The sequence below is a fragment of the Larus michahellis genome, chromosome 9 (genome assembly GCF_964199755.1).
Source record: "Larus michahellis chromosome 9, bLarMic1.1, whole genome shotgun sequence".
Lineage (NCBI taxonomy): Eukaryota > Metazoa > Chordata > Aves > Charadriiformes > Laridae > Larus > Larus michahellis.
The window spans coordinates 848049-874647 of record NC_133904.1 but is presented as its reverse complement, the minus strand read 5'-3'; the positions used below and the strand labels follow the sequence as shown (position 1 = coordinate 874647).

Sequence of the window (26599 nt, the reverse complement as noted above, 5' to 3'; positions counted from 1 at the left end):
TTCTTGTCGTTAGACCTAAAGAATCTTAACGCGGGACCCTTCTAAACATGAAGTAAGAGACAGCCTGCGGCGTACAAGAAAGCAAGAAGAGTTAGACGTAATAAGAAACTGATTATGCATAAAATAGTTATAGCGAGACTATCATAAAATTCACCTACTGCCCAACATCAGTTATCCGATGATTTTGTCTAGAAATGGCGGGTAACACCATTCTGTATCATACACAAACCGGAATGAACGGAAGCGCGTTGAGGAATCCTTCCCGTCACCGACCCTCTCCACGGAGAACACTGAAACGGTCCCTGAGCACTAACGGGACGTTCTGCTTTTGCTAGAGAAGGGGGTTTTTTGGTGTGTTGTTTTCCAAAGCACCACACTGGTAGATTCAAAGAAATAACATGAAATGGTTTAGTATTACAGAAGACAAGAAGCTAAAATCGAATTTGATTATGCATCTCCCCGTCACGTTACTGGGAAGCAGGGAAAGGCCAGGCTGAGGCAGGGTACGGTCCCAGGACCTACGGAAAACTGAGCTGGGGTGAAGATGGGCACCGGCGCCTTGGCGGGTTCCCCACCCCGAGGCAGGTTCCCTCCTTTCCTAACAGAAGTCACGGCCTCGTGCGCGAGAGCGGGGACGCGGGCGTTTAGCAAAGGGCAGCGCGTTTGTCGCACGCTTCGCCTCGCGCCCCTTCTCGGTGATGCGTGTGCGTGGCCAAACGTCTCCGGCTCCGAGGGGTGGGAAGCAGCGGGGCCAGCAGGTGCCGCGCAGGGAGGACTGGGCAAAGCACCAGAGGTTTCTCCGGCAGCGCCGGGCTGCGGGGAGACTCGCAGCACCGCCGGGGTGTCCCTCCCTGCCCCCCACACAGCCGGTGCCTGCGCTGCTGTGCTGGTTCCCCCGAGCGCGCGGGTCCGGGCGCTGGAGGAGACTTTTGGGCGCAGGCGCTGGTGACAGCACCGAGCTGTAGGACACGGAGCGGGGTCCTCGTCTCCGTCACTGCCCAGGGCTGGCCTTCATCAAACAGCTGTGGCCATCGCTCCTACGGCAAAATACCTCCGCTCCTGGGAAGCCCCTCGTTAATCAATTTTAAAAAGTCAAAAGAAAAAAAAAAACAATGAGAAGCTTCACATACTTTAAACAACTTAATTTATTAGAACCCATGAACGTTGCTTTCATTAGAAGAATCAAGTTAACACCTAATTCAGGGTGAAATTACATTTTAAGACAAACAAAAAAATTGTGGTTCTTAAATACAGTATTTACTGAAGACTGCTAGCCTTAGAATCCTGGTACAAGTTTATACTTATCCCGTGGTATTAGTACGGCATCTAATTCTCGGCAGGTTCAGCATTTTATTTTCAACTGAAAGGAGATCCCACCACGCAAAGGGCTATTCCCCCACCTGCCTCCCGGCGCACGGAATGCAGAGCTCAAGCCTTCAACAAAAAAACACTTGAGATACGTTGCCAGCATCTGAAATTTTTATTTCTTTTATATTTAAGACTGATTGGTAGAAGACCCCTGTAGCCAAACCCCCCCGATTTGTATGACTGTTGAAATTACTGAAGAGGTTTCCCAGGACTGGCATCAGGCAAACCTTAACCGTTACGTCAAGCGGGAACCTGCGCGCAGAGATAAAGTACAATCACCCACCTCATAGGCCCTATAATTTCTTTTCACAGTAGCCCTTTTGGAGAAGCAGGCTGGGTTAATAACCTTAATTTCCACTACTGCAGATCAACAGAATCATTTCCATAAAATTCAGAAAGTGCTTAAACATAGAATACAAAAAGTATCTAACTTACAAACCTTCCGTATAGAAAATCAAAACATGGAACGTGGCAGATGGTTAGAGATCTCTATCAAAGAATTAAACCGTAAATTAACTTGAGCGTCTGCAAGACGGGATGGATGGTCTCGGGACAGTAAGGGGTGCCCCCACCGCGTCCCCCGAGGGGCAGCGCCGACCCTCGCGCCACGGTCCCCTCAGAGCTGATGGAGGTTGGTCTGTTCCGCATTAACACACTCGCTCTCTTTAGCACATACACAGAGATTTCCTACAAGCTGCGCTGAACTATTTATATTACCTTTTAAAATAAGCTATTAGTTACACAACTTCAGGACGTATCGAATTATTAAAATTCTAATTCCACCGATTTCCAGCTCTAGCGACGAGATTTGGTCACGGCCTAGGAGAGTTAAAACGGTACTTGCTTCCGAAGACTCTCGCAGCCTTCCCTCGCTTACGTTAAGGGAGGAGCACTTTTTTAAACATTCCGTTCTCATTCCCCACTGAAAGCTCACCTGCAAGACACAAACCCACAGCGCTCGCGAGGTACGCGGGAGGATCGCTGCTCGCACAGGTGTCGCTGTAGAAAAGGAGTCCTTTGGCTGTACATTGTCTCCACAGTGTATTTGTTACATGAGATACAAACTGTACAAGTTCTCCAGTTTACAAAGTTTTCTAAATTGCAGAAACAATTCAGCCCGTATTTATAATATCGGTTTTAAATGTAAAGATTATTACAGATAAGGTACAGTCTAAGTAGTTGGCTCAATGTAACAACAAAAATGTAGTTTTAATACAATTTGCAATAGTACAACTATGTACATATGTACAGAACTGGTTCCTTCTGGTACTTGGCTGACTTTGAGCTTACGCATCACTTTTAATTATCAGCTTCCTTTAAAGTAACAAGTAAAAATGGTTCAGGTTTGCAGCACTTCAAGTTCCTCAGTTGCGATCTCTCCCCATCCCCAGCTCCTGCCGACTCCAGCCTCACAGGACCCCGTCGCTGAAGCGTGGCTTGCCGTAATCAACCAGGTCGTTCTGTAGGTCTCTTTCTTCATCATCTGCAATTGAAACATTCAGATCAAATCTGATGTGATACTGCTGAAAAAAAAAAAAAAAAAAAGTATATTTCAACATGTTTTCTCAGCCCACGCAGACATCCCCACCGGATCAGCCGCGTTCCGGATGGGAACGGAGGCACCGGGAAAAGAGGGAGAACCCCCCTGGGCCTGCAATCGCAAGCCCAGCTGTCAGCGCTCGGGGAGTCGTCCCTCCTGAGGGACTGGGGCTTCGCACTATTCAATATCCTTGGCTTTATCGCAACCGTGTTCCAGAGGTTTATTGATTTAAAAGACTGCGGAACTAGTTACACTTACTACTGTAATTGGAGAATGTTCCTTCAAAGGTTTCAAACTCTCCCACTACACCCCAACTACGGAGTCACCTACTCTGGCAAGGTACATTGCCGTTTCTTCACCCGTTCTAGAGCCGATACATTGTGAGGTTTCACGGGAAGGTGGGCACCTCCCGGGTGGAGCAGAGAAGTCGGCGTGAGCCCCTCCGCACGGAGGCGATACCACCCGCTGCTCCGAGCGGACAGACGGTACCTCCGCACCCAGCTGGCACCCCGCATTTTCAGTGAGGGGATTTTTACTAAGGCTGGAGTTGACTTTGCTGCCAGCATTTTCACGTGCTGCTATCTGGTGTCTCAAACTTGAGGGTGAAATTTGAAGAGAGACTTAGACAAGTAAAAGGCAGCTCTCAGCCTTTTCCAGCCTCTTGTCAACGGAAATCAACATTCTCTCAGCACCGCCGGAGAATCAACACAATATTTGTCACCGCTGCTCTGAAACAACTGGAGCAGCCCCATCCAGCCAGGCTCCCACGCGACGAACAGCCCAGCCGTCGCCATGCTGCGGAACGCGCGGCGGGAGCGGAGCCGGGCAGGGACGATGCTCCGTAAGCGGCCGTGCAGGGGCCTCGGCCGTCCCGGCTGCGCTGGGCTCATCCTTACAACACATCCACAGCTCCGGCCGTGGCTGGAAGTGCGGAGGTGTCTCATCTCGTCCTTCAGACCCAGAATGACTGTCTCTCCCCACCGCTCTACTCTGTCCTGCTGCTTGACTGCTGCTCCCTGGCGTTTGGTTTCTGAGCCTCATGAAAAATCATGGTATTAAAAAAAAGCCACCCCAAACTTGTGCATCCTCAGTATAACCATTTCCTGTAGCACACACAGAAGAAATCCATCAAGAAAACGCACATTTTTTTCAAGTGATGTTTTAAAATGCATTATAATATTGTGCATTCTACCTGCCATCATGCAGATCTCTCCTGTGTGGGCCCCCAGCCGCCTTCCCGCAATAAGTGAAAAACCCTAAAACTGCACTTTGTTTCAGTTAAAAAGCTTCTCCTGCATTTCAAAGCCAGGTCGCTTTATGTTCAGGGAAGACGCTTGTTCATAGGAATGGAAAGCAAAGCTGAAGTTCACTAAGTCTGCGAGCAGATGCTAAGCTGTCTGAAGCTCTGCCCCACCGTTACAAGAGTTGTCCCCCCCGCAGCGAGGGGGTGCCCGATGGCACCCTGCTCCCAGCAGCGGGAGGCTGACGGCCATCTGCATGACACGCGCCTTTGGTCTAAGAAACTACTAATGCAGCACGTGGCTATCGCTTGCGCTCTGTAGTCCTCCAGCCATCACAAACCAGGTTTGCTGCAGCAGAAGCCAACAAGTTTCACGTATCACCTTGCCTTCCGAGCAGGTGGCCTGCGAGAAGGAAGGCCAGGCTGGATCCTGCCGCTCGCCTCAGCCCATCTCCCACCGCTGTGTATTTGCCTCTGATAATTCCAATCTGAGGCCCACACATTTCTAGTGGCAACAGAAAAACATGTTTAATTAAACTGCTTTGTTTGCACATGCCACATGCTTTGTTCTAGCCTGACACAAAACCATGTGATGTTTTTCTAATAGTTTTTAGACAGAAATTCATTTTTTTCCCTGCCTAAACAATTACAACCACCCTCCCTCCAAACCCCCACAGTCCTACCCTCTCCTACCCTGCAAACAAATTCATCTAAAGACTAAAGCAGACGCTTTTTCTCAAATGCTGCTTCTGGCAGTACCCCTTGCCACGCGCTCGCACTTGTATCGCAAGTCATGTCAACGGGTTATTAGCAGACAACGAAGGGCTTCGAAAATTAAGTTTGAGGTAGTAACACAATGCTGCTCCGGCTATTCTTCTTTACAAGGCTTCCAGAAGTCCCTCTTCAATATTTAGTACCAGGTATTAAATCCGTTACGCCTACACAGATATACGGAGGGGTTGGTCAGCAAAAACATTTTTGCCAAGTCCAACTGTGAAGCCACCCAAGCGGTGAAGGGACAAGGTACCACGTCTAAATGGGAAACAGTTTTATGCGGCAACTTTCAGTTACAGCTCCTGTTTTGCCCAACACCCCTCGCGTAGCTACATAAACACCAACACTATGGTTTTTAATTTTCCCACCACTTACTCCCATATGGTGCCTGCCCTTCCGTAAGCACACACAGGAATGCTCTTCGTGTTACTGGTAACACTTTACAGCATACGCGATACTAACTCTTGCTACCTAAAGCCATTAGTGTCCCCGTAAAGGCCACCACAGCAACGTATTTGTGCCGGTAAGCCAAGCGGCATGGAGCCCGGAGCTACAGCGAGGGCTGCCAGCAGCGGGAACACCGTCGTGTCCCACACGGCCTGGGCAGCCCCGTCCACCCCCTCCACCTCCCGGGGGTCTGTGGGGAGAGAGGAGCCCAGAGGCCGGCGAGGCAATCGGCAGAAGTCAGCACAGAGTCAGTAACAGTTACGTGGCCTCGGTTAAAACCTCAAGAACTGTACTCTGAAGTCCACCCAGTTAAGGAACTGCAGGGGTGAGGAGCCGGGCATCACCCACCGCTTAACGATGAGGAACTGAACCTGAAAAACCATGAAAAACACGACCCACAAACTGCTTGGATTTGCAGAGCAGAGCCTGGACACACACACACACGGGACATCCCGGCTCTCCTTTGCATTACACCTCCGTCATCAGCAGCGGCTCCCCCGCGCAGCACGGAGAGCAGCAGCTGTGCGCACTCTTGTACCGGCCCTTGGAAGTTGGCTTGTACAAGTAATTACAACCCACTAACAACCCATCCAGAGGAACAGGCATTAGCGATCCGGGGTGACTGAAATCCGCCGCTAGTTTGAGCACGTGTAACAAAACAGGCCACATCTTCAGGAGCAGCAACGGCGTTTTCATTTTTATCAGTAAATTAATTGCCCGGGGTTCCGATCCATACTTTTCTTTTGCTTGTTCATGAGTTTCAAACTACCAGCCCAGCCAAAAAATGCTCACATTGCACAGTTAGATGCATGCCCACAGAAATCAGCTGATTTTTTATCAGCTTTTCCCATTAATTATGCTTGGATACCAGTTAGAGACAGGTCTGAAAAACTACCAGCTAAAAATCAAAATCTGGGTGCCTGTAGAACTTAAATCATGGTATTTGGGGTTTGGTTTTTTTCCCCTTTTTATTTTGCACTTTCCTTAGTTGGCAATACCGTATATGTTTACATAAACATTTTCACCCTAGAGACATGCAAGCCTTCCACAAAATATTCCCAAACAAGTAGATGGAGGATGGGAGAACACACGGCAGACAGAGGGCAGGTACGCGCTGGGAGGGTGACGCACGGAGCACATGCAGAACGAGGAGGGAACATGCACACATGGGGATTAGGGCAGCGCCAGAGTCGTGAGTGTTGGAGTTTGGTTAGCAAGGAAAACCAGAAGCCTGTTGAATCTGTGTACAACGCACGAAAATCACGCTTAGAGTTGCTGAGACCTCGCTGCGTACCACCACGGTTTTGTCAAGCTGGGACAAAAGCAGTAGTCAAAAACCGACGGTTCTGTATTTGAAAACTGCTTCCGTGATGGCAAAGACTGCATCCCAACTCGCCAGATACCAGGTTGGGGGGTTCAGACAAAACCGTTTCCGAAATTTGAAGTGCCTCGATTTTCCTAGCAGAAACCGTACACACGACTGAAAGGAGGTATCAACACCCTCTCCCTGCGAACGGCTGTAACATTGCTTTCACAGGGAGGGAAAGCCGAATTTTAAAGATTGCCTAAAGCTTATTTAGTCTATATTGGAAATTTTTGATCAGCTAAAAATAGCAAGGCTTTACACAAATTCAACAAGAAAACTCAGCGTGGATTTTATTACAATGGGATGGAGATAAGGCCCAAGCTCACCTTGGACGTCTTCTTCTCCACCATCACCATCCTCTTCCTCATTGTAAGCCAGCTCGGCCTGTTTGTCTGCCTCATACTCACCCACGTTACCATCATCCCCATTATAATCTGCCAGTTTAGAACCCTGCTGCGGATCAACAGGGGACTCATTCTCATCAAAGAATCGGCCTGTGAAGTAGGCAAAGGATTAAGTCAGAAGCAGAGAGGAAAGAAACAGGAAGATTCTAACCGAAAGCAGGCGCAGGTCGGACAGTGGGGGTTCTGGGGCAGGCTCAGCAGGAGGAGGAAGGGGCGAGGGGGGAACACCTCCGTGCCGAAGGGATGCACGCGGCCGCTCAGCACTTGGGTCCTGTGAAATCGGATCGTTGTAAGCTTCACTCTTTGGAGAAAAGAGCTAGAGTAAGCACCCAAACAAAAAGCTCCAACTTTGGTTACCTACAAACACTAATTAAAGTTTTTTAAAATGCTGAAGAGCATACAGAGGAAGTTTTTCTATCCAGACTTTTTTCTGAGGACTGGCATTTTTCTACGCACGACAGAGCAATATATTGCTGACTTCATACACGGTAATGTCTGCAGAGCGCGTACCATTCTGTCAAGGGTAAAAATCCAGCAAAGATCTGCCTTGCATCTCTGAACTGATTTTTTTAACTACCTAATTAATTTGGCTTTGCACTCTGGTTTCCTATTAAGCTTTAACAGTTTTCAAAATGTTCTGAACTCAGAATTTCTGTCTCCCAGCAAAGAATTAAAAATAGTTCCAGATACTGATACTGAAACAATGCACAAAAAAAGAGAATTAGCTGGAACTCGGAAATGACCACACAGTCAACCAAGCACACAGTCAAAGATTAATGGTGTGATGTCAAGTTGGGAGCTGGTGTTTAATGGGATACAGGGAGACGTGTTCAAGTCCAACGCAGCACAGTCTGCTCGCCCATCGCTTAAAGAACACCACACTGAGTCTGCAGAGGATACAGATCTGGAGGGATTATGTATAAACGGAAAAAATAGGATTAAAGTGCGATACAATCCTTACAGACTGGAAACGGACTCAGAAAAAAAACTCTGCCAAGGCAGATGGTAAGGGATTCGCAGTGGAAGCCATTAAACAGAGAAGTAAAACTGAAGAATGCGATTTCAACATTAGGATTAAAAAGGAGGTTGCGCTGACAGAGGACAGATGTAAAAATGAAATTATTTCTTAAAACAATGAAAACTCGTCACATGTGGCGGTATATAAAAGTGAGGACAGAAACAATAACATAGTGCCCATCTGGGTGGGGAAGAAAAGCAGAAGAATCACATCTCGTGCAGCTCAAATGTACAGAAACAGAAGTTTCAGTTAATTTCATAAAATAAGCAAGAACTATGATCTGTTTAGAAATCAGAAGTCTAATATATTATTCATTCTCTATTCATCTCTAGTTGAGTAATCCCCGCTATTACTGTTTGTATTTTTGCACACTGCATTATATATAAAAAGCAGACAGAACGGTACGATTCACACATGTTAAATATAAAACAAGCTAGGGAAAGACAATTGAATGCACCTAACTTACAAAAAAACCAGCCTGTATATATGCCAGAAATAGCGTGACAAACAAGTACTGAATAAATTTAAACTGACAGAAGGAAAGGTTACAGTATTAGAAAAGAGACGCTAGGAAGCACGGCGAGCCCTACCTGCCCGTCAGCCGAGCTCACGCGCAGCCCGGCGCACGGGCCGGCCCTGGCGAGGATCCCAGCACAGCTTCGGGACACAGCTACTCCTTCACTACGGTGCTTCGCCCCGCTTTAAGCGTTCGGTCTTTTAGCTCAAGCTACTTCGAACCACGGGAGGAAAGGCTGAGCGCACACACCGCACCAGCAGTCGGTTTGGGCCCGGGGGTCGGCAGCGGCTCCAGCACCAGGCGTACAAGGGACGCAGGCAGCAGATGACTTCCCGCACAACAGCGGGAGAACACCCGTACTCTAACAAAGGCACATGTAATGGTCTGGCATAGCGAGACTTCAGGCTACACCGGAACAAGAGTCGCTGGTAGCTGGAGCCAGCAACACAGCCATCGCTTTCTGAAACAGCCAGACAGGATCTGGAATCCTGACACATTGTGGATCTCTCAGATCACCCCAGCCACGACACGAGTCAGCTTGCGTAACGCCAGCATTACGCCAACTCGCTATTTCAGGCACAGGGGGGTATGTCGTCCTGAAGCACAAGGGGTTAGTGACAGCACGGGATGCCCCATACGGACGTCGCCGATGCTAAAATCTGCAGGTAACATTTCCCGAGATGAATTCTGAATAGCCACACGGGGTATTACTCAGAGCTGGATCCTTAAACACATTCCTCAGAGCGGCTGTCCACGCGCTGCTCACCAAGGACCCGCTTACAGCACAGCCAGACACAGCAGCGTGGGCTGGAGGTGGCTGCACCCGGCTCTGTTCCAGGAGAGAGCACAAACAGCGACGCTGCTGGAGTCGCTTTCAGGTTCTGCTGCTTCTGAAACATAACAGCTGCGATGTGCCCAGCTCTGTACCTCTACCAGCGCTTTCAAAATAAAGACGGAAAATATCTTCTGGGAAGAAGTTCCCCGATTCTGGAACCAGACAGATATGCCAGATGCCCTGACCAACGCTGGTTACTGGGCTCGTCCCATGGGCTGATGCACAGCGCGTTTTGAAGCGCTCGGTACCCAAACCCCAGCCAGGCACTTGCAGGGAGAGCTGTGCACCGCAGCTGGGCTCCCCTACACCGGAGGGATGAATTTATCCCCAATGGACCTTTCAGAGCACCCACTGCCGATCCATCAGGAAACAAATCTTCTACAAACCTGGATTAGCTATTTCCATACGTGATACAGTCTCTCCCTCACTGCATCATTACAGTGTACAATGTAAGTTATTCCAGATACGAAGGAGCAAAGAGAAAAGGAAAAGACTAGTCAGTGACAATTGCTGACTCCGGGGTAGCCCTTCACAGCCTACAACGGAGACGTTTCATTCACTGCTTGTGTCTACAACGCTGGGCCCCCTCATCATTTCATCCATCACCAGGGAAGACAGACAATCCGTGCAAAACCCCAACAAGTGAAACACGAAGCTCTGTCACTTCAGCTGTAGCTGCTCAGCCAGACAAGGGCAGGATCTTCAAGAAGCTCCTTTGATAAACTAAATCATCTTGCACATCTCAGGATACACCGAGTAGAAGAAAAGCTCGCAGAGGCCACATGCCAATTCTGATACACCTATCCCCACTTCATCAGAGAGATTCACGAGTGATATTAAAATAACTGAAGCCTTCCCTGAGGATCTGTTTCTAAAAAACAACAGTGAATCGATCTCTGCTCCCTACCTCTTCAACCCGGGTCTTTTTAGAGCTTTTTTTCCCCCTTATACAAAAACCTTTTTTTTTTTTTCTTCCTTCTCTCCTCTAAATTCCTTCCAGCTTCCCATCATCTTTCTTTGCCATTTGAAGCCAGAGGACGGCCTCGCAACCACTAGGTAAAACAGAGTTAGTTACTCCATCTTATTACCTTATTTGACATTCCTGTTAACACATCCCAGAAGAAAAACCTCACTTCAAACATTTATTAGTGACTGATACCCACTGTTGACCACATCGGTTTTGACTGAACTGCTCACTTGCTATTTGCCACTTACTCTGGGCATGTCATTCTCCATTCTTAACTGCAGACTACTTTTACATTTACAAACATTTGTCTTGCCAAAGCCACATCTCAGACGGTGTTTATCATCCAGCACTCAAAATGCCAATCGGTGCCAGGCAAAGGCTGCATCTTTGTAAACCTCACAGAGGCTTTTCAAATAAAACTGTAGTGATACCCATGCTCTGAATACTCTTTTCTTAAAGTTGTGCACCCACCAAATAGCAAGTTATTCCTGACAGGTCTCTATTAATTTGCCTACGACAAAGTCACATTCCTGTTTTTACTGCCCATTCCCCACCCAAACGCCAAAAAATTGGAATTAGTTCTCTAAAAATAACAGGGTTAAGGTATACGTAAGGTATGCCTAGGAGATACCTATGGTATCTCCACTGATACCATAACAAACTTGTTTGCACATAACGATCCTATAGGAAGACGCTAAATGAAATGCTGTAGGGATGACACTCTCCCACCGTTACGGAATCAGCCATGAGGCAGAGGCACCTCCAACCCCCCAGTTCGCAGACTGATGTGTGTGGATTTGGAGTTCTTTCCTGCTGTCTGCCCACTGAGCCTCAGCAGTATTACCCACAGACGACACAAATCCATGGTTTGCTGCCGTCTGAAGGCTTCCTCCTCCAGCAGACATGGCAGAGAAGGGTTCTGGAAAACTTCCTCATGCAGAAGAAAAAACTTCTGGCCAAAACACATATACCACCACAAAGACCCCCTACGTACGGGCTGAATTCTTACAGTATTGTCCAAACCGTCGTATTTAAGTCAAGTAATACAGTGTGAATATAAGTCACTCAGTGTCATGCTTGTATCAGAAGTCTTCACTTAATCTATTTAAACGCTTTTGGAAATTACTACACATTTTAAATTCCTATAAGCAAATGACTTTTTAAAATGGCTGAATATATATATGAAAGGTGCGACATTAAGGCATATCTTTTACACAGTAACATATAACATTTCTTTTCAGGCTCCCTCTGCAGAAGGCCACCTGCTGAAATGGTTCCTATTTTCCAGAGAGGCACTACTACAGATAGAAAATAAAGTGAGTAGCTTAATATACCGAAGTACGCGCGACTGGCCAACTTACTTTGCTTCATCTTCTGCAAGTCACTAACTCTGCTCTTTGGAATTTTTATATGGTCCGTTTCAATTTTGTGTTCGTTCTGATTTTCCATATTTTCTTCAAAATTTAAGTGCTGGAGAGAATTTGGAGGTATCTGCTTTGCAATGTCGGCATTTCCATCATTGTCACTGTGCAAACCTAGAGAATGAGGAAGCGCGTTTGGTTTTTCCATAGTTCCAGAAGAAGGCTACCACAAAAGTTAATTCATCACATTTTAATACGTAATTAATCCTAACTTGTTACCTTCTCAGCTGCATTTGTATATGTACTTAAGTGCTTGATGAAGCCTAAAACAATAACGCATTTATGTATTTTTTTTTCCTCCTGCTGATTCTGCTTTTCAAATCTATTAAGCAGCATTTATTGTTTCAAGAGCTGCGATCTGAGGAGAAGGTTGCAGTAGGTCACAGAAGTTATGCTAAAAATAATAAGCAGAATCACAGGACTACATAATCAAGGAATAGAGAAAACCCTGGTCCCCTCGAAATTCACATCAACTTCTGCTGATAAACTCTAAATTTGATGAAGCAAGCATTTCACTCACTATTTTTCATGTTTTCTCATTAATAAGAGTCAAAATGAAGGACTACCTCAGAAGAACAAAACAGCCCAAACTATTTAAAAGACTTGACATTTGGAAATGCATATACAGACTTTGAACTAATTTTGGTATTCTAATCTGCTTACAGAACCACTGCAAAAGGAAAGAAATTAAGAAATACTTCTGTTGCCTTTTTTCAGAAGAACCGATAATGGACATAACAAAAAGCTTCAAGCTGTTTGGTCACGTCACAAATATATCAAGTACATTATATTTGATGATTTTTAGCCGGTCAGTATCTGAATATGACATTCACAGTGCAGCTATAACCTAACATTCTCTTTCACATTAAAGCAAAGTGACTTGATCTGCCAGGATTAAAATTAAGTGTATTTTCTATGGATTTCCGTCCTTTCTAATTGCAATTCTTCTAAACCCTTTCACTGCAGTACTGTTACTTCTCACATGTCCTAAACCTCCCTCACATCACCCTCCAGTGAGCTGGTCACAGAAACAGGAGGACACTGAGCAAGTGACAGTACCGACGTTTAATCTCTAACTGGCTACCGACAGACCAACAGCCAGCTCTTGATGGTATGTTGCAGCCCCACCTAATTAGTATCCCTAAGTAAGAGTATTAATTTCAATTACTCTCCTCTGCCAGTGGAGAAATCTTGAAGCACTTACCTTTGAAACGTCTAACTCTCAAATTTGGCTGAAGTTGGTCAAAAGGCTCAGAAATTACTGGAAGAAGGACGGGACACGGACACAAAAAGAGCTCGCACAACCAGCAACCCCAGTGCCTCAGGAGGCCGGACTAAGAATACACTCAATTTTGGATCCTGCAGAAACTGATCCTTGTTTTTCTTTTGTGCCCACATCAAACCCGAACAAGGGGCTGGCCACGTACCTCTATCATTCCTGATATGGCAGCAGATACTGAATGGTAAGTTTCCTACAAAATGTTGACTTGTCACATGCTAATAAGAATTTACCTGGTGCCAGATTTGGGGCGTGGGGCTGTTCAGTTGGAAGATTTATAACAGGCTGATGAACTTCGCTTTTAGGAGCTGAAATAAGTGGCTTCTTTAAAGCTAAAATAAAATACACAGATAAAAGCATTAACGTGAAACGAACAGACAGTATATACCAGGTCTTCCTCCAACAATCCTGTAAACTTTTTCTTGTTGTTTTCTTGTGTTCAAACCATAGATGAAAATATAAAATACAAGATTTCTGGGATAAATGATAATATGAGAAGCATTCAGTTTGGAAAATAAACCTCTAAAGCACAGTAAAAATTATCAGATTTTCACCCCACTTGAATTTTATTATCATAGAGAGATTTTAAAACTTTGCATTCACTATGAAACACATGGTATTCAAACAGAATATATACACCAAGAACCCAAATGTGGAAGTATTAAAATATTTCTCCTAACCGGTGGGAGTATCTTCAGCTTTAGCAGGATCATTATCTTCTATTTCAGGCATGCCTGCATCTCCTCCTGGTTTGATTTTCTCTGTAAAACACGAATAGGACACTCTGCCTTATTAACCTTGAAGTCTGAACAGTGACTTTCCCTCTTGTGGAAGGCTCTAAGACCAGAAGAAAAGTCCTTTATCCACAGAACATGTCCCATATTGATAACGCAACTACAGCACTCCTATATTGTTCTGTCAAAGCCACTGAAGACTGCTTTGGAGCAGCGCTCCCAAGGTCCGTGCAATCTTCAGAAAAGGAGGGGAAACAGACACGCCGCCCTTTGTAGCCGCGTAAGCGGAGCCTGCTGCAAGGGCCGGCCGGAACAGACACTGAACTCGTACAAGAAGGTGCTGGTTCAGCAGCTCAAGAAGTAGCAATGAAGGGAACCCATGTGCCTTTCGGAGAGGCCTACAAGGAGGAAACAACTGCAATAGTTACTCGCTGAGAGCCTCCTGTACAGCTCCTGATAGCCGAAGGTCCCTGCTGTTCCTGCCAACTTCCCCAAGTGGAGACTTCTCCTCACCGCCAGCCACCTCCTCTGCGCGGATCCCAGCTCTCCAACAGCACACCCTTCCCCAGCTCATCCCAATGCTCCTTAGTGGGAGCGGAGAGGCAGCCCCAGTTCACAACTGCCCACATGAGGAAGGAGATGCCAAATGAACCAACGTGAACCCAAAACCATGCAAGAAACTACGTTCGTAACAGGACCCAGAGAATTGACATGCCAGTCTCTGGATACCTATAAACTCTAACTTACTACAATCACATGCAGTTAATCAAGTTATCTTAGCCAAATAATTCATTGCTCTACTTCACAGAAAGGCACAATTCTATGTTGATGGCAAAGGATACAACACAAGTGGCCCACTATCCATCAGGAATGACAAAAAAAAAAAAGGAAATACCTTTCCCATTTACAACATGGTCTGAAGGCTGCTCATTCTTTACTGTGTTTTTATCTTCTGCCTCTGGAGCAGTCTTAGATATTGCCTGGTCATCATTATTGGGACTTACTTCGGTGTCTTTACTGGACTGAATTTTTTGTGTGGCCTGTTAGAACAAATTCATAAGGAACCAATATTAAGCACATCCCTGAAAATTACAAAACAAACCCCCTCAAATTAAAATTTGCTTACTTTGCGTAAGCAAAATCGCATTTATGAATTAGATGATCACCAAAGCAAACAACAGCAGAAGTCCTCTATATACAAACCTGAATCCTGAGGGTAGGAGATGAGAATATGGACACAAAACTGAACAGAAAATGTAAAATACAGCATGGCTGCATGACATTTATATTGGCATATCTAACTCTTAAGTGTAACGCAAATAGGTTAAGGTATCATTGGCCTTAAACCTCAGGTCACAGACTTTGAAACAATTCTAGATTTTAAGAAAGATCTGACTGAAATCTACTTGAAGTTTGCCTTTTGAAATGTTTGTAAACAGACGAAGTAAGGAAATGAAATTTTAAGAAGTGCGGGTTATTTCATCTGTTTGTAGGAAAGAGGCCCATATTCTACTGGCAGCTTGCGCCACATAATTACACCCTTGATACCATTCCAATGCCATTGTTATTTGCATCACATTAGCACCTCGAGGCCTCAACAGAGATCAGGTTCCCCTTTGCAATAACCTATATAAGGTTGTAAGAACACAGATCGTCCGCTGGAGAGCTATAAAGTAATATCCATTTTACAGAGAAGAAACTGAAATCCCTCGCAGTGATGTCATGCAGGCAGGAGCAAAGAATTCAGCCTGTTCTTCAAGGCTCAGCTCGCTGATGGAGCAAAACAGCCAGCTGTTCTTATACTAATACTCACTTAGGGCTGCTCAGGACGGTATTTAACAAAAAGTTAGGGAAGAAATGTCCAGGGCCTCCATACATCTCAAATGCTGAGTCAAACAAACAGCAGACTTCACGCTCTTCTAATTCAACAAAGAAACTTAGCTGTGCGTTACCTTTTGTTCCCGCATAATTTGGTCCATTAATTTCTTCATGTTTTCTTCATGTTGCAGTCTCATTTCCTTGATCTGTTGCCCACACTGCAGACTTGATTAGAAACACATTGTTAGTTACATTTAATTTGTTGTATCCGCTCTCCCATAAATAAAATAAGGGTAAAAAAAAAAAAAAAATGAAGTGGCACAAAAAGCCAAACCTGAGATATAACTAGAATAGTCTGTCCAAAAAGCCTTGTCCTGGAATGTGTATGGAGTGGAAATGGACTGAATACAGAAAGAAAGCAGAACTGGAAAAAATAGGGACAGAGCAGAAAAACAGTAACATAAACAGAATGGCCTTGAACATATTTCCTGCAAAACCTGGAAAGCAACCGAAAAATCCAGCTTCACAGTTAACCTGTCACAGTTAACAGTTAACCTAACAGCATATATTAATTCCACTAGGGAAGCAATGTATCTCCCACGGCTGTCAACGCAGACGATGCACAACTACTACTATCAGTTACTGCTACCAACTCAAATAACAAGATGCGAATGACACCGCTCAGTGTCCCAACTTCTCTGACAAGTCACAGCGAGATCAACCCAATTCCACAAAATTCCAGCCTCCTACAAACCCGCAAGTACTCAACATAGCACACAGAGCAAAGGAGATTGTTTTTTATGTGAAAGTTTGAAACATTTTCTCAAAGTGTTAACCTCCCTCATAGCTTCAGAAGTAGTTGTTCTCTCTGCTTCTCCATCATAAACTGAAAAGGCTGAGGTCAACTTAAAATTTCAGTATAGACAATGCTTTCAACCTCAGTTGATAAAAATAAAATTACATTTATAGAAAGACAGCAATTAACAAGCCTGGCGGCTTACAGAACTGTGTTGATTAAACTCTTCCAAGTATTTGTTAACCAAGATCTCCACGTTATAAAAAGTGCATTGGCTTAAAATTGTCCCATGCTGAACAATTCCAGTAAGTCAGATTTTTCTTAGATCATATTTCTGTTTTGGGAGAGGAGCAGAACATCACAAAAAACCAGAATTTTAAAATCAAACAACTAGCTAAGCCAGAGTTACATCACCAAGCGAGCACACTCCCGTTTGAGGATTAGCAGGAACAGGATTTGTTTGCACTTTTTAATAAATCCAGACTTCCATCACACACACAGGAGCCTACAGTTACTAACACTGCTGAAGACATACCTATCATATTCCAATCTCCGTGTAAGGTAAGTATTGTTCTTCTTGTACTCGTGAAGCTGATCTTCCTGGCGAATGAATTCCTGACGTAGTTCTGCTAGTTGCTCTAGACCAAAAAGCAAAAATCAACATGAATATAGAAATACAAGAAAAAATGCCCCACGGCAGATACAACTTGCAATATTGCTACGTAAGTTAAAAATTTGCTCAAGTTTTACATTATTTCTTCTAGATATACTTTAAAGATTCTCAAACTAACTTGAAAAAGATGCCAATTTACTCACGTATGCCAGATGTCACTACGAATTTTAGAACAATTCTTCTGATACTGTGCCAACCCCCCTAAATTTTTCTTTACCTTTTCATTCAGAAGACTTACACAGTGCTATTTCACCTATCTGTTGGAAACCTCCTTAATTTCATGAAAGATTCTGTTATTCTGAGTAACATAAAAGTACTACTAGGTGACTGTAGGCTCAATGGTCAAATATTCTTGTTCTGTAATAAATGTACAAAAGAAGGTACCTTCACACTATCCATAAAACCAATACATATTCCTATAAAACCAATACATATTCCTATAAAACCAATACATATTCCTATCTTCACAAGTAATTTTTCTAGAAGTTGTTCTCCCTGCTCCTCAGGCTACAAATTACTGTTAAGCTTCTACTATTTTAAATTGCAGCTAGACAGATATAGGCAGAAATGCCAAATATGTTGTCTGCAGGCATGTTCAAATTTCGGCATTAGCTGTTCCAGGTCACTCTGAAACCCACAGAGTAAGATTGCAATCGTGTCTGTATATATCAGCCTTAAAAGCTGTTTTCTGGACCTTTTCTAACCCAGCCTAAGTATCACAACATTGCTGATCCAAACTATACGAAATTGTGCATTTGGTCATGCAAACGTTTCTAGTATCTTGGAAGTAAGCAGTGCCAGAATGCGTGTTCTTTCTGCAGTCAGCAGAGCAAAGCCGACGAGAGCCAACCCTACTCTTAACCAGACTAGGTAATAAACAAATATAATGAAATTTCACGTTATGCCACGTTCCAGCATCACTTGATCTTTCATTTAAAATGTATTCCACAGTACTTTGGCAGGTAAAAACCACACAACTCACAGTCTGCCAGATCACCTTTTGGCCATAAATTCCTTACCCTTTAAACGATGTATGTCTGCCATTTGATAGGATATGTTGTTCTGCAGCTTAATCTGAAAGGAAGAAATGGCTGCGTAAATACAGACAATCAGCAGGTGAGAGAGGGGTCAGACTGTGAAGACACAGGTGCGTTTGTTTTCATTGTAAAGACAAAGTATGTAAAGGATTATCAGAATGACGCATACAAAGTTCCTGTAAATACAGGAAATGTGTATTTAGTTACCTGTGTGATATCACCAATCTAAACACTATCTTTAGGTTTTGCTAACAAGGACTTAAATTAATTTCCAGAACATATTTCTATCAAAAAAAGTAGATTCTGTCAGGACTAAAATAAACGCTCTGCATTCTGATACTGCAGGAGACAGGGAATTTCCAATGCCGAAGCATAAGTGCATTAAAATAATCACACAGCATCATCAGCTAAAACAATTTTTACCTAACGTATATTTAAAGTAATTTTTTAATGTGATATTACCTAATATTCATAATACACATTTTATTTTTAAGAGAGAATCTGACACCAGTAGGCTTCCACAACAGCTTTTCATTTGGTATTTTTAGTAAGGAAAAAAATAGCAGTTACAATCAAAAAGAAATGCATGTACACAAAGTCATTAAGGAAAGAGGCTTTGTCTTGTTCTTACGTAAAGACATACACCAAGACAAAAACCAGCAGAAATGAAGAGAAAGAGGCACATGTAGAGGATACTGAGAAAGGGTGAAAAAATCCACAACTGTCACCAGGCAACGCTGATGCTGTAGTTATTTTTCTTGTAAGTTCATGATCGATGTAAACTCTAGAAAGGGTGCTGGGAGGGTTGCCATTCCTGGCTTACAAGGTCAGCATTGCCTGTGGGAATCCCAGGCTGAAGTACCAGCACAGCGACGCTGCCGTGGGGCACACGGGCTGCTTCAATTCCCACACGCATTCTGAACCTCCCTGTCTGAGTCACTTACCTACATTTCCTGTCAAAACAAACAAAAAAGACATGTGCCCTTATTTTAAGACTTCCTCCACCCACCTCTACCTTCCCTTTTATCAAATTGTTAATTTCTTTAGAAATGTTTCATATCGTGTTTGTTTTTAAGAGGCACTCAGCCTCTGGACTGTCTGACTCAATGTGTCCCGTATGGGTTGAGACAGGCATTTCTAACTTTAGCAAGTACGGCCATGCAAGAACTGCTGAAATCGTGATTTTCTGCAGAACAGCGTGTACACGGGGGCACGCATCCAACAGCTCCGCTCACATAACAGGCGCTCCTTCGGAAGGAGAGTGCTCATGGAGAGCGTGGTCCGTGCCAGACTGCAGCATCCTGGCTCACCCCGAGCAGCGACGCACACGGGCAGTGCTGGCAGCAAACCCTGGCCCCGGCCGGGGACACTGGCCAAGAAGGCTTCTGGAGCCTGGAGAGGCCCACCCAGCCACTTCACAAGGCTCTCCCCCGCAAAAAAGAAGCCAGAGTGGCAGATGATGCAATCTTTTGGTAACCTGAGAACGCTGACCATACTGCTCTAGAATAGGATACAAAGGGAAAACACCCAACAGGGACTCTTCAGGAGCGTGGTTGAGCCACGCGTTTGTGACGCCCTTATACACGTGCTCTGCCCACCAAGACACTCTGGTTACAGGGTGCACAACGAACAATACTCAGTCAAAGGAAAGCCCCGGTTGGGCTTCCCCTGCTTTATTTCAAAAGCGCAAGCAACCCCTGCACAGAAGCGCAACAGGAAAGTCACCACTGAGACTGTCTACTCCACCAGGCACCCAGCCCGCCAGCTCTGCGTCCAACAGACACCGGGACAGGGGAAGAGACAAATAGAGTGATTTGTTGAGTGTTAATGAAAAAGTATCTCTCCCTATTTTACAAAGCCACTGGCAATAATCACCAAATTTTCCCCATCCTCCACTGTAATGCAGTTCTTTCTCAGAACCCAGTAAGTCTACAACCAAAGGAGATCCTGGGAAGTAGCGGCTTGTTTTCAAACCTTCAGCTATCAGAATTCAGACTAAAGCCTCCCTACTGGCTTGCTTCTGCTCATCCTAGAACACATTTGACTTGCAACAGGCTGGGGGAGGGCTGCCTGTCTGTTAACAGGAGTTTGAGTTGAAGATAGCATCAGTTTTATAACACAATCTTTCATTTTGGCAATTTTGAGTTTCAGAGAAAAGTGACAGAATTTACATCCAAAACAGCTCAGCTGACAGCAAATGTCCCTTATCTGAAGGATAGAAAGGGAAGAAGCTTTTTTATGATTCATGGGATCTGTTCCACCTACACATGCAAAAAAACACACTCCACAAACCATGGCACAAGTCCAGTTCTTTCTGAGCTGTGTCCTCCTTGAGTCTAGACTTATTTGTACTGTTCATATTTCTCAGCGGCTTTTCAGATCCTTTCCAAAGCAGTTGGGATGTATAAAACAAATCATCTGTAACCCAATGAGCTGTGCACAGGAAAAAACCATCAGAAGTCCTGTGCATGCTGGAGCTATGTACATGCAAGGCAACCTTGCAGCGCTGGCTGAATTGTTAAAGGTCTTATATTGAAAGGCACTGTAAGGAAAAAAGTTACAAAGGCTGGAGCTTAGCTCGTTCTGTGGCAGGGCAGCACACAGGTGGTATTGCTTTCCATTGAAATAAGTGGTAAACCGTAAACATCCACCCGTATTTCCCTGTGACTCATTTATCGCACAAGAACACCCTCCGAACTGCCTGTGGAATCAGCTCAAACGAGGGTCCGTACTCCTCTGTGCCGCTTCCCCAGCCCGGGCACTCCCAGCACATTACCAGGGCATGTGCTGGAAGAGCACAGGGAAGTCTTTCCAAGTCTGTTTGGACAGGGGTCTATATGCCACGATTCCATGATCTTTATACTGTTGTCGACTGCCTTTTTCAGAATAGGCAGTGCTATCATCAAGCAGTGAGCACAGCACCGGAGATGACAATGTGATCATCAGGAACATACAGCAAGATCAGAAGATGCTCTCAACATCACTGCTGTAAAGTTACAGCTTTGCAAACTGAGAGCTGTCAAGGAGTTTTGGCAATGAAGAACGTAACTGGCTGCTCCCAGGGATGGTTACTAAACAGTGTCATCCTGTGAAGCACCATTTCTAGGCACCAGCTAAGGGGCAAGGCAGTATTACATACCTGGCACTGCCAGCAATGGCTCTGGAATGAGAAAGGCATGCTCCGAGAGCTGCAACAGCAAACACAGAGCTACCAGCCCCTACACGCTGGATGGTTGCCACTTGGAAGCTCTCCACCACAAATGCCTGCCATTCAATCATTTTATTGTGCTTATTGCAAAGGGATGTGTAAAGTTATAGGAAAAAAAAAAAAAAAGAGTATCCTCACAGCATGCTGCAAACCAGCATGAAATGCTCAGGAAACTAAAGCTAAGTCTGCACACATCACCCCCCCCAAATGCTGGGGCAACCGCCACCCCTGTCAACCTCCCAGAAGGAGCCCCAGGAGAACTCCTCTGGTTTGTTCCAAGGCCCAGCAGACCATCATGAGCTCATCAAGATGAGCAGAGGCTGAGAGGAGAAGAGAATAATTCCCAAGAACTCACCGGGGCGGGGGGGGTTTGTTGTTTTCCTTTTTTTTTTTTTTTTTTTTTTTTTTTAAACGCAAGACACCAGGTCACACTACTCCACTTGCTCCTCAGAGCACAGAATATTGCGGTGCAGTGTGGCTGGCTCGTACGCACGCAGGGGAGGGAGGGCAGAGACAAGGGTCTGGGCTCCACTACAGATATCACTGAGCCAGGAGGAAGTTGCCTGTGGAAATTCAAGTCACCTCAACACTGGGGGAACGCACACTTGATTTACATAACCACAAGGCAAAGACTCTCTTATGAAGACAAAGGAGCATAAAGCAGAACTGACACCATGATAACCACCAGAGTAGCATCTTTCAAATAAGTTTTCTATGACACAAGTCTAGATCTGTTGCAATCACTCGATACCCTGGGAATTACCTGTGTTGGTGTTTTATTATAGCTCCTACATTTCACAAATGGAGTAAGATCATTGGTAAAAAACAGTTTGTTGAGAGGAAAAAAAATTATCAGTCAAGCCTTTTTTAAGCAGACACTTTATGCCTACTACTTTTTTTTTTTAACAGACCTTTATTCTCTAAAACAGAGCTTTATTCTCTACTCTCTAAAGTATAGTCACTTAAAGGGTTTGGTTTTTTTTTTTTTAGAAAAAAAATAGGATTGTTGCCACTGAGAACATGACAGTAGCTCACACGGGAGGAAAAAGAGAAAGGGACAGTGAGTGGTTACTGATAAAACATACTGCTATTCTTGCCTGTTAAGGCACACTGAACATTTTCAGCACAAGTTGAGAAGGGAGGATATTCCAAAAGCTACTAGCTCGCATGACCTTAAATGGCAGCTTCTGGAACAAAGAACAAAGACACAGAGCATATACTGCAGTATGCATACAATTAACGATAAGATTAATTTGTGAGGTTTACTCATCACATTTCCCTTGCTCCCCCCCTGCTCTGCCCTGTGAGACGTCAGGCTGCCAGCGTGTCCAGAGCCCAGCCAGAGTACGCAGAGCAGCGAAGCCGTCAGCAGGCAGACCTCGGTTTCTATCCTGTGCCCCAAAGCGGGCTCTGGCTTCCAGTAACCCCTGCGAGACACCCTGACTTAGCACTTGCATTTTCTCTCCTGGTGTCCTACAGTAAAGACTCACAGATTTAAAAAAATATATACAAATTTCTTGTATTAAACGCAAGCCTTGCCATGCAACCCCGTAACTGATAGCTTACCTGAACAGTGGAGTTTTACACCTGGCAGTGAGTTGCAGGCATGCATGAAACAAGTTCATTGCCCTATGAACACAGGCTAAATAACAGGAACACAAAATCAACTTCACCTACCTAAAGAACAGCCATACTACAAATACCCACCTATATTACTTCACTTGAATATCCTTAACCACTTCTCCAGCAGTCTGCAGCTCGGAGGCTGTTTCAGTGTATTTATCTACCTTCAGCAGACTTCCTCCATTAATTTGTCCAGTCTGGCTGTGAAAGGGCGTTCACATGCGGTGCCATGACTGACCACCTCCTGTGTTTTCAAGCTACTACCGTCTTTGGATGCTTGCTATTATTGAGGAGGGCAAAGAACAAGTAAACCTATCTGCCCTCTTCAATTAAAAAAAAAAAACAAAACACAAAACAAGAAAAAAGCCAAACCAAAAATCCCAACAGTTTAGAAAACTACAACTTTTCTTTTACATCTTTGTTAAAGCCTACCTGGTTTGAGTTCAGCTTCTCTTACTCATCAGACTTTTGATATTCTGATATCTGAATAGAGTACTTATTTGTAAATCAAAGCAGATTTATAGTATAACGGTGTTAGTTGCATTTATTTCCAACGGAGAGCACCAGTACTCACCACTGCATATCTAATCAGGCTTTTTATCCCAATCTCAGAAAAAACTAAGAAATGAAAAAAATCAAGTTTGCTGAACACACAAATGGCTTAATTTTAATGATTTGGTAGGAAATAAAACATAACTTTAACACTAAGTCAATTTGAAGAAAGCTGTAATTCTGTAATGAGACATGCATGTATTCAGTTTTTCTGTGACAATTAAATGCATTTCCTTATTCTGCTCATCAAGTAAGTGATATGAAAGGGCCAGAAAAACAAACACAGCCAGTAATAAGCCTAACTGTGATATTTCCATAAATCCTACTGTGATAAAGTGTTCAATTAGCAGAATTACGAACTGCATGCAAATAGAGTACACGCTTCCATACATGACTAAGTAAAAGAACTTGTCTGCTTAACTCCTTTGTGAAGAGTTGCCTGTGATGATGATGATGAAAGTGGAACAGTGAAAGTTGATGCATTCACTCATTTTCCCTTCCACAACAAAAGAAATCCCCAGGCCACCTCCGCATGAAAGGGCAAGCTGAATTTTGGATTAGCATTGTAGCTAATGAAAATGACACGTTACGTCAGCAGCAAGAATTTAATTTTTTTTCAGGTATACACTGGCAGCATATGAACCAGCCCCTGACGTGCAGGGCATTTTGAGAGACAAGCTCAGGGGTGCTACACTGCAATGCTATACTTGGTTCGTTTCCCTTGAGGACAAGCAAACGGTGGTTTTAGGGCTGCGTATAGCTTTCCGACTGATCACAAAAGATCAAATAAGCTCAGCAGAGGAAAAAAGCTCAAAAAAAAGTATAAAAATTTAAAGTAGACATCTGCAAAACAGCGAGCTCTCAGCGTTTTCCTTGTGAGCGCAGACACTGCCTTTGCTGGACGCTTGCAGCTCTTTTCTGGGGTGCGTGCGGAAACCCGGGCGCGCTGCAATGTCTCCACAGCGGCCAAAGCTCCAGGCACCGGTGCCTCCGGGACTTATTTCACCCCCAGGCCGGGCTGCGGACGCTGCGGGGCCACCGGCCACCACCGGGCCAGAGCAATCGCTGTCCCCGGGGCAGAGGCACCCCGCAGGGCGCCGGGGGATCCCCCCGCCGAGCCCGGGCCCGGCTGCCCCCTCCGCTTTACCTTGCTGTCCTCGCACTTCTTCACCTGGCCGTCCCGGGCCTGCAGCTGGCTGCTCAGCTGGCTGTAGTCGGCCTCCTTCTGCTCCAGCTGCTTCTTGTGGGAGTCCACCTTGCCCATCAGGTCCGAGTTCCTCTTCTCCAGGCGCCCCCGGGCCACCTCGGTGCGCTTGGCCTGGCTCTGCAGCTCGGCCAGCTCCTCCTGCAGCAGGGCCTGGCGGGACGAGGCGTTCCAGCAGTTGAAGGCGAGGATGGCGATCACCACCAGCAGCGCCACGAAGACGAGGGAAGGCAGACGGCCGCCCCTCCGGTTGGCCCCGAAGCCCACCATGGGGGAGGCTTCACCCGCTCACCGCCTCCGCCCGCGCCTGAGAGGGGAGAAGCAGGGACGGAGCGGGGGGGGGGGGGGGGGGGTCAGGAAGACTGCTCAGGGCGCCTGGTTGCTCCGGGGGGCCGGGCGCATCCCCGGCAGCGGCGGACCCTGAGGGAGAGCAATGGAGAGCGGGCTGCCCGGGGAGGAGCGGGGCGAGGGGAGGGGAGGCCGGGCGGGGGCCGGGCTCTGGCCGCGCTGCCGTGGCCGCCCCGCGGGGAGGGACAGGCCGGCAGCGAGCCCGGCCGCCGCGCCCCGCCCCTTCCGCCGCCGCCTCTCGCGAGAGCGCAGCCCCCCGCCGCCCGCGCGGCGCCATTTTCTGCCGGGGGTGGGGAGAGGGGCGGCCCGGGCGGGTCAGTGACCGGGGAGGGCGGGTTTGCACCGCCGGTAGCACACACAGGCACACACACCCGCCCCCCCCGGCGGCACCGGGACATCAAGGGGACGGGCTGGTCCGAAATAACGGGTGGTTGGAGGGGAGAGGTGGAGTAGCACACTTGGTGCTTCTCCTGAAAGGTGTTTCCTGAGGAAACACAGCGTACCTTCGAAATTGTGTGAGGAGAGCAGTGCTTTGTTTAATAAGAAGTACTCGGATAAAGCATTGATTCTTCATCAGATTGCCTCACAAACCATTAATCTCTTGCCGCTGTGGACATCGGCCTCCCAGGGGGAGAGTGGGATAGAACTGCTCTGAAACAGCTGGTGGCCGGGCTCGGGACATGGGGCGCATCGCAGCAGCAGGCCCCGGCCGTGCTCATGCACTTTGTATGTTTTTAATGCTCATCCATGATCCAATCGCCATAGCTTCAAGTTGCAAAACGGTGCTGAGGGGATGTGGGAGAAACAGGGATCAGTTTTCCTCCTAAAAGGAGGGAAAAGAACGACAATTAAGGAAGAAACTGTGTTCCTTTCCTGATGTACAGCATACGTTGTGCACAATCTGCCAGCTGTGATAATGGTGTCATATATATCCCTTTTCCACCTGATTGTATACCGTACTTGCATCCCAATATTTGCATTTTGGCACTTTCAATTGCCGCTATACTGGTAGCCAATTAATTTGCCAATCTGCTTTCTGCAGATGGCGGTGTAGATTCACATTATAAATCTAGTCTTGCAAATTTTACTTCATTGTGAAGCTAGACAGTTACAGGGTTTTGAGTCCGCTCTGTTAAGCTTGTTCTGTTTGGATACACGGTGCAAACCTGAACACCTTGAGAAAGGAAATGTTTGTCTAAATAATGTAAATACAATATAAACATAACAAAACTGAGCTCAGAACTATACCTGGATTTCACACACGTTGATTTCTTCCCAACCTGTAAAATTCTGCTCAGAAATCTCTCTTCACGTAGTGCTCAGAGATATTTCCCCCCCTCCTGTTGGAGGTGGTTCAGGTGGGGTTTGTGCGAGCTCCCGGCTCCGTAGCTGGCAGCAAACAATCTCCGTCCCAACAGGGACTGCGTGAG

General features: G+C 45.7%; 1 protein-coding gene across 4 annotated transcripts; it reads right to left on the bottom strand.

The window, feature by feature from the left end:
• Window positions 1–1127: 1127 nt before the first annotated feature.
• Window positions 1128–25392, bottom strand: GOLM2 (golgi membrane protein 2). 4 transcript variants are annotated; one of them, XM_074601961.1, is made up of 10 exons: window positions 24765–25392; window positions 18217–18271; window positions 17060–17162; window positions 15863–15953; window positions 14806–14950; window positions 13857–13937; window positions 13410–13508; window positions 11838–12011; window positions 7062–7229; window positions 1128–2851 (listed from the first exon to the last, which is right to left on the bottom strand). In XM_074601961.1, the coding sequence occupies exons 1-10, from the start codon at window positions 25089–25091 to the stop codon at window positions 2778–2780; spliced, it is 1317 nt and encodes a 438-aa protein (XP_074458062.1). In that variant the 5' UTR covers window positions 25092–25392; the 3' UTR covers window positions 1128–2777. The 4 variants fall into 4 exon arrangements, with proteins under 4 accessions (XP_074458062.1, XP_074458064.1, XP_074458065.1 ...); XM_074601963.1 differs by lacking the exon at window positions 7062–7229 and having other exon boundaries at window positions 1128–2891; XM_074601964.1 differs by lacking the exon at window positions 7062–7229 and having other exon boundaries at window positions 1128–2888.
• Between the last annotated feature and the right edge of the window lie 1207 nt (window positions 25393–26599).